Source organism: Pristis pectinata, chromosome 22 (assembly GCF_009764475.1).
Source record: "Pristis pectinata isolate sPriPec2 chromosome 22, sPriPec2.1.pri, whole genome shotgun sequence".
In the NCBI taxonomy this organism is placed as follows: domain Eukaryota; kingdom Metazoa; phylum Chordata; class Chondrichthyes; order Rhinopristiformes; family Pristidae; genus Pristis; species Pristis pectinata.
In genome coordinates, this window is record NC_067426.1 from 800376 (window position 1) to 814628 (window position 14253).

At 46.1% G+C, this 14253-nt stretch overlaps 1 protein-coding gene across 1 annotated transcript in view; it reads right to left on the reverse strand.

Moving 5' to 3' along the window:
* The window catches only part of LOC127581878 (tumor necrosis factor alpha-induced protein 3-like), a 42302-nt gene that overhangs the window by 20935 nt on the left and 7114 nt on the right, over window positions 1–14253 (reverse strand). The window contains exon 5 of the mRNA XM_052036705.1: window positions 6321–6471. Within this exon, the coding sequence (XP_051892665.1) occupies window positions 6321–6471 (151 nt within the window). The remainder of the gene's footprint in view (window positions 1–6320; window positions 6472–14253) is intronic.

Genomic DNA, 14253 nt, shown 5'->3' on the forward strand with positions numbered 1-14253 from the left:
TTTTTGAAGGGAAATGTACTATAGAGATGTGGATGTTGTTCAGGGATCTCTTGCAGGATGTTAGGGATAAATTTATCCTGGTGAGGCAGAGAAGAATGGCAGGATGAAGGAACCATGGGTGACAAGAGAGGTGGAACAACTAGTCAGGAGGAAGAAGGCAGCATACATAAGGTTTATGCAGCAAAGAATCAGATAGGTCTCTTGAGGAATATAGGGTGGCAAGGAAGGAACTTAAGAAGGGGCTGAAGAGAGCAAGAACGGGACAAGAAAAGGCCTTGGCGAGTAGGGTTAAGGAAAACCCCAAGAGCAGAAGGATGACGGGAGTTACGGTAGGACTGATTAGGGATAAAGGTGGGAAGATGTGCCTGGAAGCTGTGGAAGTGGGTGAGGTTCTCAATGAATACTTCTCTTCAGTATTTACCAAGGAGAGGGGCCTTGATGATGCTGAGGACAATGTTGGTAAGGTTATGTTCTAGAGCATGTTGATATCAAGAGAGAGGATGCATTGGAGCTGTTAGAAAATATTAGGACAGATAAGTCCCTGCGGCCTGATGGAATATTCCCCAGCCTGCTCCGCAAGGTGAGGGAGGAGATTGCTGAGCCTTTGGCTAGGATCTTTGAGTCCTTGTTACCACGGGAATGGTACCGGAGGATTGGAGGGTGACAAATGTTGTCCCCTCATTCAAAAAAGGTAGTAGGGATAGTCCAGGGAATTATAGACCAGTGAGCCTTACATCTGTGGTGGGCAAGCTGTTGGGAAGGATTCTTAGAGATAGGATCTATGAACATTTAGAGAATCATGATCTGATCAGGGACAGCCAGCATGGCTTTGTGAAAGGTAGATCATATCTCACAAGCCTGATAGTGTTCTTTGAGGAGGTGACCAGGCAGATTGATGATGGTAGTGCAGTAGGTGTGGTCTACATGGATTTTAGTAAGGCATTTGACAAGGTTCCACATGGTAGGCTTCTTCAGAAGGTCAGACGGCATGGGATCCAGGGAAGCTTGGCAGTGTGGGTTCAGAATTGGCTTGCCTGTAGAAAGCAGAGGTTTGTGGTGGAGGGAGTGCATTCAGATTGGAGGGCTGTGACTAGTGTGTCCCACAAGGATCGGTTCTGGGACCTTTGCTTTTCATGATTTTTATTAATGACTTGGATGAGGGGGTAGAAGGGTGGTTTGACAAGTTTGTAGACAACACAAAGGTTGGTGGTGTTGTGGATAGTGTGGAGGATTGTTAAAGATTGTAGAGGGACATTGATAGGATGCAGAGCTGGGCTGAGAAGTGGCAGATGGAGTTCAATCTGGAGAAGTGTGAGGTGGTACACTTTGGAAGGACAAACTCCAAGGCAGAGTACAAAGTTAACGGCAAGATTCTTGGTAGTGTGGAGGAGCAGAGGGATCTGGGGGTCCATATCCACAGATCCTTGAAAGTTGCCTCACAGGTGGATAGGATAGTTAAGAAAGCTTATGGGATGTTAGCTTTCACAAGTTGAGGGATCGAGTTTAAGTGCCGCGAGGTAATGATGCAGCTCTACAAAACTCTGTTCTGTTTGCCTTATTATAGGAAGGACATGGAAGCGTTGGAAAGGGTGCAGAGGAGATTTACCAGGATGCTGCCTGGTTTAGAGAGTATGCATTATGGGAAGAGATTAAGGGAGCTAGGGTTTTACTCATTGGAGAGAAGGAGGAAGAGACTTAAGGACAGCTTCTACCCCACTGTGATAAGACTATTGAACTGTTCCCTTATACAATGGGATGGACTATGACCTCACAATCTACCTTGTTGTGACTTTGCACCTCATTGCACTGCACTTTCTCTGTAGCTGTGACACTTTACTCTGTACTGTTATTGTCTTTACCTGTACTACATCAATGCACTCTGTACTACTCAATGTAACTACACTGTGTAATGAATTGACCTGTACGATCAGTTTGTAAGACAAGCTTTTCACTGTACCTCGGTACAAGTGACAACAATAAACCAATACCAATGAGAGGAGACATGATAGAGGTGTACAAAATATTAAGAGGAATAGATAGAGTAGATAGCCAGCGCCTCTTTCCCAGGGCACCAATGCTCAATACAAGAGGGCATGGCATTAAAGTAATGGGTGGGAAGTTCAAGGGAGATATCAGGGGAAGGTTTTTTACCCAGAGAGTGGTTGGGGCATGGAATGCGCTGCCTGGGGCGGTGGTGGAGGCAGGTACATTTGTCAAATTCAAGAGGTTACTAGATAGGCATATGGAGGAATTTAAAATAGAGGGATATGTGGGAGGAAGGGGTTAGATAGTCTTAGGCGAGGTTTAAAGGTTGGCACAACATTGTGAGCCGAAGGGCCTGTATTATGTTGTACTGTTCTATGTTCTATGAAAGTGATAAAAAATAGTTCAGATAATAAGTGTCGGAATGGGGGAAGGTCGACTTCAGTATCATTGGACAGGATCTGACGGACAGGGAGCAGTGACGTGGGGAAATCTTCATTTGGGAAGTGGGAATCTATCAAAAGTGAAACGGTGAGAGCTCAGGGCCAACGCGTTCCTGGAAGGGGGAAGAGCAAGTGCTGCAAGTCCAGAGAACCCTGGATGTCAACAGATATCGAGGGTTTGATAAAGAAAATAACGAAGCCTGTGCTAGGTATAAACGACTGAAAACAGGGGGAGGTCTTCAGGAGTACAGAGGGGGATTAGAAAAGAAATTAGGAGCACCAAGAGGGGCCACAAAATATCACCGGCAGATAAGATTAAGGACAATCTCAAGGTATTTTCTGTACATTAAGAGCAAGAAGGTAACCTGGGAAAGAGTGGGACCCACTAGGGGCCAAAGAAGCAATTGGTGTGTGGAGCGAGAGGATGTGGGCAAGGTAGCAAGTGAATACTTGTCATCTCTGTTTACCAGGGAGAAAGGTATTGTAGCTGGAGATTTAAATTGAGACAGTAAAATTCTAGAGCACACTAAGATTAAAAAGCTTTTTGATAACTTAGTGATGTGTCCTAGGTTGGTATGGGAGGCGAGAGAGGAAGTTGCTGGGGCCTTGATGGAGATTTTTGCGTCCTCATTGGCCACAGGTGAGGTACCAGATGACAGGATTGCAAATATTGTTCCTTTATTTCAGAAGGGTAGCAGGGATTAGCCAGGTAGAGACAGGCCAGTCAGACTAGGGTCAGTGGTGGGTAAGTTATTGGAGAAGTTTCTGGGGGATAGGATTAATTGACAACTTGAAAAGCAGGGTAGTCTTTGTGACTGGAAGCCTATGACCGGTGGAGTACCGCCAGGTACATTAATGACGTGGGTGTGAATGTAGGAAGTATCTGCTGGTAAAAAGGGCACAGCAATGGCAGATAGAAGTTAATCCTGATAAATGTGATCTGATGCACTTTGGGGTTTCAAGTAAGGACAGGACATATTCTATGAACGGTAGGCTTGGTGTGCCTGAAGGTGGCAGCGCAGGTAGATAGGTGATGGAGAAGGCACACCTTTATTAGCTGGACCATGGAATATAAGAGCAGGAAAGTTTTGGTAGAACTTTATAAAATATCAGTTGGGCCACAGCTGGAGTAATGTGTACAGTTCTGTTGACCACAGTATAGGAAGGACGTGATTGCACTGAAGAGGGTGCAGGGGAGATTCACAGGGATGTTGCCTGGGATTGGAACACATCAGTAGTGAGGAGAGTAGTGGCTAGGCTGGGTTTGCTTTCCTTGGAGCAGAGGAGGCTGAGGGGGACTCGACAGAAGTTTACAACATTATGAGATGCACAGATAGGATAGTAGTAAGAAAGCTGAGGTTATAGATTTAAGTTGAGGAGTCAAAGGTTTAGAGGGAATCTGAGGAGGAATTTTTATGGAATCCACAATGAATGCCCAGTTAAGAATTTACTGAGGGTGAGAAAGCTGTCGTTTTTACATGAAATAGTTAATGCAGCGTTGGAGCCCATCCTCACTGTTTGAACTTTGTTTTAACCTTTCTATCTTACTTCCTTGTATTATTGTTAAAACATTTCTTTCACTTATTTATGCACAAGCCTGTTTGTAAAAACAATAACTGGGTGCTTTTGAAGCTGGGAGATTCAGCTGGCCTTGTAACGTATCATTGCTGGGAAACTTTGAAAACTGCAGCTCAGTTCCCCTTTAGCAGGGAAATGTTCACCATTGTTACACCTAAAGGCTGCTGGCGGTGGTGTCAGGAGACTTGGGAAGGGGAGGTCCTGAGTAAAGAGGGAATGTCCCAAGGCCAAACTACTGGCAATAAAGAACCTTGTACATCAGAATAATCTAAAGAGCTGTTTATAATGAGAATCACTCTCATTAATCCTGGATTTCTCCTTGCACTATGTTCCCAACTTTAAGTGGGTTGACTACCTCTACTCCCAGGGAAACTGCAACACCTCCATCGCTGGTTAGGAGACTGCCCCATGCTCTCTATAACCACTGCTCTTCGTCCATCCTTGCCCCCTGCACCACAAGGAGCTGCAGTTGTTGTTTCTCCATTCCTGCAGCAAAGGACATGATTTCCACTCTGGGTCCCTTTCTAATCACATGGTTAGATCACCTGACCAGCCCTCCTTGGCACAGAGTGTACAGAGATGGGACATGTCCCAACACCATGCTGGCATTAATGTAACACCTGCCTCCTCCACCCTTCCTCCACTCTCACCTCAATCCTCAACACCCTGCTCCTGTCCATGTGACTGGATTGGTCACTGACGTGTTGAAGGTTTCTGGTTTTGCTCTTCCTCTTAAATAGAAGCACTCTCTGTGCTTGGATTATCAAAAGGGTTCCTTATTTTAAGTCCCCAATTACATTACCCTTCAGGTTTCTGCTACTGAAGAGAACCAGCCACCACACATGGCCTGACACACTGTCCCTCAACCTTTTTATCCCTTTTACATCGTGGCAACTAACATTCTACATTACTTGTTTTCTGAAGCGCAGTCCAAACAAGGCTGAATAATTCCCATAGTTTTCAATTGTAATCCCATTCTTCAGTTTCTGAGCCACCCCAGCTTGTGATTCCGATAATTACTGACAGAAAGTTTGTTCCTCTTCAGCAATTCAGATTCTTATTTTCCGAGTGGTTTGAGATCTCCTTAGTTTTCTAAACAAAATGTAACAATTCACACAAATTTTGTGTTGAAATTATTTTTTCAAATCCTTATCCATTGTTAGTTTAATAATGTTTGTTTGGGACTCATTACAATCCTCCCCATTATCAACAGTTCTCCCTGTCAGGTGGACACCAAACTTTAAACTCTTTCTACAAACTGGCGTCCCAACCCAGATTCTTTGGGACCTCTGTTTGATTCCAGAATATCTGCCTTTTACCTTACTTTTGCTTTGTGTGCAGTCAGTGGGTGAATGTTTGAGCTGAAGCCCCTTCACATGATGCTCGGTGACCTATTACTGCAGACAGGGCAGCAACATCACATCCAAACGCTGATAAATGGCACCATGTTGCTTCCTCAATACTGCACCCAAGTGTCAGCCTGGACCCTGCCGAGGTGCTGGAACTCACCCATCGGTGCCTCAATGACCAAACTAACAGCCCCCGATAAGCCAAAGCCCAGGTTCCCCAGTACCCAATGATCAGTTGCTACAATGGGCATTAGGAAAGTAAGTCTGTGTGTTTCTGGGTGGCAGCAGGTTCAGGTTGAGCGGTAATGCATCCATACAGTCACGAAGCACCCCACACTTGTGTCCAGTGACCCAGGTTCAATTGTGAGCACGGCTGCTGCGTGTGGCAAGTTTGCCCAATCTCCCTGTGACCGTATGGGTTTCCGAAAGACATGCGGGTTGGTGGGTTAATTGGCGACTGTAAATTGCCCCTAGTGTGTAGGTGAGTTGGAGAATCTGGAGGGAGTTGATGGGAATTTGGGAAGAATTGCCTGGAATATGTTGCCTGATAGGGTGGTGGAGGCACATTCATTGGGGGCTTTTAAGAGGGGCTTGGATGGGCACATGAATGAGAGGAAAATAGAAGGATATGGGCATTCTGTAGGTCAGAGGGGTTAGCTATGTTGGCACAATATTGTGGGCCGAAGGGCCTGTTCTGTGCTGTACTGTTCTATGTTCTAATTGGTGTAGATGGGTGTTTGGACAGCATGGACAGACAAGGCCGAAGGTCCTGTTTCCGTGCTGTATTCCCCTGACCTGCAGGGAGAGAACCAGTAACTGGAGATCGACACTGTTGGGAAAGGAGTGTGTAAAATTACAAGGGAATTCCATCGACTTGATAAAGTTGACTAAACAAACTTTGTCCATGCTGAGAGCGTGGGAGGTGTCAATGCCCAAAGTCAGTTCATCAGCCTTCTCGGAAACTCACCCACAATCACGATGATCGGACGCCTGATGACATTGGCCAAAACAAACAAGTGGACGTCTTGGTACATGTTTGTTACAGCTTGGCCGGCTGCCGAATCCGGATCTGCAGATTCAATCACATTCTGCCATTCTTGGTCCCAAATCTGCTGCAACTTAAAAATATTAAATTAATTCTGCAACAGAATGTTACTAAGTAAATTAGAACATACACAGAGAGAGAGAACTGCCTGCAGAAGCTGAGACCAGGACCCAGCAGCTGCAGTTAGAACCATGTGCAGGGACTTCAATCCAATCAGGAAGTTTACACAAACCCCGTAACATCCTGAAATATTATGAGGGGTGGGGTTGCAAGGGATTTCCCCTTGTCACCGTCACCCTCACCATGCCCTATTCCATAACAGTTTCCTGAATTCCCACCCCTGCCGTTTGGGAAAATACTGAACTCCTCTCTTTACAGGGAGTGACTGTGTGTAGAACTTAGTCCCATCATTGCAGATTCAAGCCTGAACACAAGTTGCTTTTCAGCTTTTTGTTCCATTACAGGAAGGATGTGCAGGATTTGGAGAGGATGCAGAAGAAGTTTACCAGGATGCTGCCTTGTTTGGAGAGTGGGAGCTGTAAGGAGAGGTTGGACAAACTTGGGTTGTTTTCTCTGGAGTGTCAGAGGCTGTGGGGAGACCTGATAAAGGTTTATAAAATTACAAGAGGCATAGATAGGGTAGACAGTCAGAATCTTTTTCCCAGGGTGGAAATATCAAATACTAGAAGGCATGGCTTTAAGGGGAGAGGGGGTAAGTTCAAAGGAGATGTGTGGGGCAGTTTTTTTTTGTACACACAGAGTGGTGGGTACCTGGAATGTGCTGCCAGGGGTGGTGGTGGAGGCAGATATGATAGAGGTGTTTAAGAAGCTTTTAGATAGACACATGAATGTGCAGGAAATGGAGGGATATGGATCGTGTGCAGGCAGAAAGGATATAGTTTAATTTGGCATTGTGTTTGGCACAGACATTGTGAGCCGAAGGGCCTGCTCCTGAGCCGTACTGTTCTATGTTTTGTGTTCTAGGACCGTAAGCTGATGAGGTGAAACGATGCCTTGCTGAAGGTGCAGAGTGAAGTGTGCACCGAACCCCAGCAGATGCCAGCATTGAGGGAAGGGAGCAGCAGGCGATGAACCTGGGCAGGTCAGCCGTAACACCTGGCAACAGAGGGACAACATCTGCACAGTGGCTCACTCAATCAGACAGACAGGGGCAATCCAAAAATGGAAACAAATACCCAAACATCGGGAGGCTGAGTAAATAAGAGCAGGTTTGCGATGGCTGACTTACAGGCAAAAATATAAAGCTTATCGAAGACTTCGCAAAGAATGTACAAAAGCTATGCATAGAATATGTTGCAGAATCTTGCGTCAGGAATTTAAGTTGAGTGGGTCACGGTAAGCTGCTGTGAAATATCATCACAGCTCAGTATGTCTGAGCAGAGCTATGAAAGAAAGATGAAATATGAACCAAAGTCCTGGACTGTATTAGATGTAAACCTGGCATGATGGCAAATTATCAACTCACCACAATGTATCCTGGCAAAGGAAGTGTGGAAAGATATCCAAAAGTTAAATCTAGATATTAAATGAGGTACGGATGTGTCAATTGTTAAAATATTATGAATCTTCTCTGTTTCCACCTTGGGACCTGACAGTACGTGGCTGCACTCATCGTTGAGATGGTAAGATGGTACTGAATGAAATGCTTCTTACTTCCAGCATGAGACATTTCCCACACAAGCAGATCCAGAGACACTCAGTGCATCAGTCACTCTACTGTTGTCCTCTCCAGCCACCTTGATCTTCCAGGAGTTCCAAAGGCTACTCCAGCTGAGATCCTTGCCAATACCGGGAGAGTGTCAAGTTACAGAATCGTGCCCATTAAAAACTGGTTTAAGACTTCACTCAGGACAGTGGTAGGCATCAGACAGAGGACACTTCCAACCCATCAGCTGGTAGAAGTTACAGCAATTATTTACAATTTATCTGTTTACAACACCTTTTACACCTTATTGTCTGCCTGCACTGCCCTTTCTCTGTAACTGTAACACTATATTCTGCATTCTGTTATTGTTTCCCTGTGTACTATCTCCATGTACTTCTGTACGGAGTGATCTGTCGGATGGAACGCAAACAAAAGCTTTTCACTGTATCTCAGTACATGTGACAATAATAAACCATTTACCTTGAGCATGGGAAATACCTCAAAGTATATCACCGAGCATAAAGTAGGCAAACACTGAGCTAGTGGAGAAAATGTTGGGTTGGATGATTCATGAAGTTGGCTAAAGTTCTGGTCGCCTCATTATAGGAAGGATGTGGAGGCATTGGAGAGGGTGCAGAGGAGATTTACCAGGATGCTGCCTGGATTGGAGAGTATTGAATATGAGGAGAGGCTTAAGGTGCTAGGGCTTTATTCACTGGAAAGGAGGAGGATGAGAGGAGACATGATAGAGGTATATAAAATATTGAGAGGAATAGATAGAGTAGACAGTCAGCGCCTCCTTCCCAGGGCATCAATGCTCAAGACGAGAGGTCACGGCTTTAAGGTTATGGGTGGGAGGTTCAGGGGAGATGTCAGAGGGAGGTTTTTCACCCAAAGAGTGGTTGGTGCATGGAATGCACTGCCTGGGGTGGTGGTGGAGGCAGATACATTGAACAGGTTCAACAGCTTGTTGGATAGGCATATGGAGGAACGTGAGATAGAGGGATGTGCGGGAGGAAGGGGTTAGGTAGTGTGAGGGTGGTCTGATGGACGGCACGACACAGTGGGCCGAAGGGCCTGTTTTGTGCTGTATGGACTGTTACGAAGAACTGAGAAGGGAAATTATAGAACTTCTCACAGGGCTGGTTTCATGTCCTCTGGACTGAACTATATTTGACCTGGGAGTGCTTGGCTTTTATTTTAGTGCCCACTGCAAATACTTACTAAAATGAAAGGCCATTATAGAATCATAGAGTTGTACAGCACAGAAACAGGCCCTTCGGCCTTCTACGTCTGTGCTGACCATCAAGTCTATCTATACTAATCCCACTTGCCTGCATTAATTCCACATCACTCTGCCCTGCTCATTCAAGTACCTACCCAGATGCCCATTAACTGGTGTTACTGCTCTTGCCTCCACCACCTCCTCTGGCAGCTCATTCCAGGTACCAACTACTGTGTGTGAAACATTTATCCCTCAGATGCCCTTTAAATCTCCTCCCTCTCACCTTAAACCTCTGCCCTCTTAGTTTTAGACACTCCTACCATGGAAACAGACTCTGGCTATCTTCTATATCCATGGCTCACATAATTATATACACTGTGTCATGTCACCTCTCAGCCTCCTTCGCTCCAGGGAAACAGTCCCAGCCTATTCAATCTCTCCTGATAACTCAAGGCCTCCAGTTGGGGCAAAATCCTCATGAATCTTTTCTGCACCCTCCCCTGCTGAATCACATCCTTCCTGTAAATGGGGTGACCAGAACTGCACACAATGCTCCAAGTACGGCCTGACCAACATTTTGTACGACTGTAACTCCTGTATTCAATGCTTTGGCTGACGAAGACAATTGTGCCACACACCTTCATCACTGCCCTGTCCACCCATGTCGCCACTTTCAGGGAACTATGTACCTGTACCTCAAGGTCTCTCTGTTCAACAACACTCCCCAGGGCCCTGCCGTTCACTGTGTCTATCCTGCCCAAAATGCATCACCTCACACTTGCCCAAGTTAAATTCCTGCTGCCATTCCCTTGCCCAGTTTCCTAGTTTATTCTTCTGCTTCAGACACTCCAGTGGTGTCTGGCAAATGACAGATATGTGCACCTGTTCAAGCCTTACTCCTTTATACAACTGAACAACAATAATAGGCTTCATGGGCAGATTCCAAATCTGCGTAATTTCTCACTTATTCAACGTGCTTCTCTTTAGCAACCTGAGCACAAATGCCTCCATTATTGTTCATAAACAGGCTGTGATTATGTTATTCCTTGTTTGTAACAGCAGGATCACACGTGATGTAGTGGCTTGTCTTTCATAAGATCTGTGCTGCAGCACTTTGAAGACAGCTTGGTGAACACTTTACCATGAAGCCAGTGTCACTTTAAATTGAGAGATCACCAGCTCTTGCATGTGCAGAGTTACACCACACTTCCTCCCACCATTAACTGCCAGGAAACAGATGTGCCATTGCTTGAGGGTGAGCCAGTGGACAGGGTGGAGTCTTTATTTTTGCCAACGTTCTCACAGACTTCTGATAGTCCACATACCCGTTTAGGCTCAGAGCCATAAATCCACATTCCCATGTCTTGATTTATTTTAGTTAGAGGTCAGTTAATGTATATTTTCCCACACTAAATGATTATTAGAGCATGGAATCTTTCAACATGAAGACTACATAAGGAATTAGGAGGGGAAATGGGGTAAGTACCGAGGTAACACTCACACAAGCACAGAGGACTGGATACCTACACTCCAACCATAAACTCTACGACCAAACTCACTACACCAGAGTTCTGTTGGAGGTCAATCCGGAGAAGTGTGAGGTGGTGCGCTTTGGAAGGACAAACTCCAAGACGGAGGACAAGGTTAATGGCAGGATTCTGGGCAGTGTGGAGGAGCAGAGGGATCTGGGGGGTTCATATCCACAGATCACTGAAAGTTGCCTCACAGGTGGATAGGGTAGTTAAGAAGGCTTATGGGATGTTAGCTTTCATAAGTCATGGGATTGAGTTTAAGAGCTGTGAAGTAATGATGCAGCTTTACAAAACTCTGGTTAGACCACACTTGGAGTACTGTGTCCAGTTCTGGTCGCCTCATTATAGGAAGGATGTGGAAGCATTGGAAAGGGTGCAGAGGAGATTTACCAGGATGCTGCCTGGTTTGGAGAGTATGGATTATGAGGAGAGACTAAAGGAGCTAGGGCTGTTCTCATTGGAGAGGAGGAGGATGAGGGGACACACGATAGAGGTGTACAAAATAATAAGAGGAGTAGATAGAGTGGACAGCCAGCGCCTCTTTCCCAGGGAGCCAATGCTCAAAACAAGAGGGCATGGCTTTAAGGTAATGGGTGGGAAGTTCAAGGGAGATGTCAGAGGAAGGTTTTTTACCCAGAGGGTGGTTGGTGCATGGAATGCGCTGCCGGGGGTGGTGGTGGAGGCTGATACGTTGGTCAAGCTCAAGAGATTGTTAGATAAGCATATGGAGGAATTTAAAATAGGGGGATATGTGGGAGGAAGAGGTTAGTTAGTCTTAGGTGTGGTTTAAAGGTCGGCACAACATGGTGGGTCAAAGGGCCTGTATTGTGCTGTATTGTTCTATGGTACCAGACAAGTCAGAGTCTCTGCTCTAAGGAAGCTATCCCACAGGGGTTCCCATCCATAGCTAGTGAAGGTCAGACATATGTTGGTATAGGAGCCATGGACAACTCTGCAACTACATTGTCCAGACATGATTTATTGCTGGGTCTGGGCAGCAAGTACTACTGGGTCCTATTGAGAAATCAGTGCCTTAACACTTTCAAAGGGAGGAAGGGGAGAATGGGATCTCCCACAATTCAGAACAAGGCACTTTTAAGATAAAATGAGGATATGCTTGAAAATCTTCAATATCCAAATGAATGGGGAGTTGGATCAAAACTGCAGAACATTGGAAGTGGTTGGAAATTGTTCCCACTAACACCCAATGTTATGCATAAAAATGAATCACTTTGTCCATGTCGGAACAGATCGCACTTATTACACAGAAAGTCAGTGATATCTGGAACTCCCTGCCAGAGGACGAGGTGAAATCAGATACAAGTCACTACATTTAAGACATATTTAGATAAGCACTTCCTTCTACTGCTTGTCTATGTGGACCTTATGCAGGCATGTTGGATTAGTGTAAATGAGCAGAAAGGTCAGCATGGATGTGGTGGGCCAAAGGGCCTGTTTCTGTGCTGTATGAGTCTGTGACTCGATGATGGGGATCTGGACCAGTCACTTCCAGACGGAAGTCACCTCAGCAAAGTTCCCCTTTCCGCAGCATCGCTACTGCACGTGATGACATCAACTATGTATGTGACACAATAATGACAGAAACAAGTTCAAAAATGTAAAGGCTACAACCTGTGGTTTTCACTGACCATCAAACAAGGAGCAAACCCTACCACTAATTGCCAGCTTCGTGTGAACTTGGTGTCCTTGGTGCTGCCTCCTTCTGCCTGCTCACACTGCCCTCCTGTGCAGCTCTTTGGTTGTGTGTGTGAGTCACACTCCCTCCCTGACTGCATTATGAACCCAACCCTCACTCTCAGGGGCAGGGAATGGATGCAGAGGTGGGATTCCAGGCGAGATCTGTGGCCAGACAGAGTGATGGTCAGTGACACCATATCCCCTGGTACTTTCTGGTCTCCCACAGCAGCCTTTTCTACAGCTGTTATTGTTGCCATGGAAACTGCACCTTAAAGCTCCAACACATTACCTAGGATCCTACAGCACAGCTGCCACTCAGAATCACATCGGGTGTCGGGTACCAACTGCTGAGTGGGAGACATGCCTCCCCTCAAACTTTGTACTTATCTGCAACGTTTGTGGGATTGTAGCAACCTTGTGACTTGGATGGATGTGACAGAGAGAGTTAGTTTGTGTCCACACCCATCCACCAATTACTTTTAGGGTTAATTTCACAAAGTTCACAGAAATGTTGGGGCCCCCAAAGGCAGCTCAAAGTAAAATCCATTTCTTGACAATGGAGTCAATACAACAGAGGAAATCCAAACACCTGTAGATGCTGGAAACCTGAAATTAAAACAGGAAGTGCTGGAAATACTCAGCAGGTCAGGCAGCGTCTGTGGCGAGAAACAGATTTAACATTTCAGGTCAAAGATTTGAAGGGTCTGAGGAAGGGTCCAGCCTGAAATGTGAACTCTCTTTCTCCCTCCACAAACTGGACACACCGTCCAACCTTCTGTAAACTAACGTTCTGTCCTCAGGCTCTTTCTTCTTCACTTCCTGCTCAACCTATTGTACGTATCCTGACCCCGACCCAAGAAATTCACCTGGCATGTGTCCTGGAATTACATCAGATATTGGGACAGACAGGCCATTTGGCCTGACCAGACTATGCTGCACTTATACTCCACTCCTTCCTCATCTGTCAACCAGTGTGACCCTCTATTGTCTTCTCCTCCATACTGTGTAAATATATTCCTGACTGTTCTCATGTGACTCTGCTGTCAAACTTTTCCACTCAGGACCCTCAAATCTCTGTGATTTTCTGCATCGAAGTTCCCCCACTGAAAACTGAGTTCAATTATTTCCCCACACGTACTGGCTGCCCCTTATAGCCACCACCAGCAGTACCAGCATCGACTTGGGTCTCTTCTGCAGGAGATCTCCACTGTCATAGTAGTTCCCCTCTACAGCCCCCACTACGGCCCCCTCCACTGTCCCCTCTACAGCCACCACCAGCCGCCCCAGCATCGATCCAAGTGTCCTCTCCACCCAAAGTACAAACGCTTCCTCAAATATCAAATCATTCAAGTTGAAGTTTGGTATCACAGGCACAGGGTAAATACCATCCCACCATGTCCCTGATTCTGAACATCACCCCGGTGGGTGTCCAAGTGGGGAGCAGTGACGGAGTTGGCTTCAGGTGGTGTGTTGTGCTCACTCAGTATTCAGCACTGGAGCCTGGGGCGTGACAACATGAAGGGGTGTAAACTGGCCCGTGCCACCAATGGGGAAGGGAAGGGGTGCAGAGAGGAGCAGGAGTACCTACAGGAGATGCCTGGTTAGGGAACAGACCAATGCATCATCAAACCTCTCAGGTGCCAGATGAAGGATGTCATTGGGAGGATGAAGGGCACTCTGAGGGTGAAAGGTGAAAGCTATGGGACAGGGTGGTACCAACTGCAGAGGAAGCAG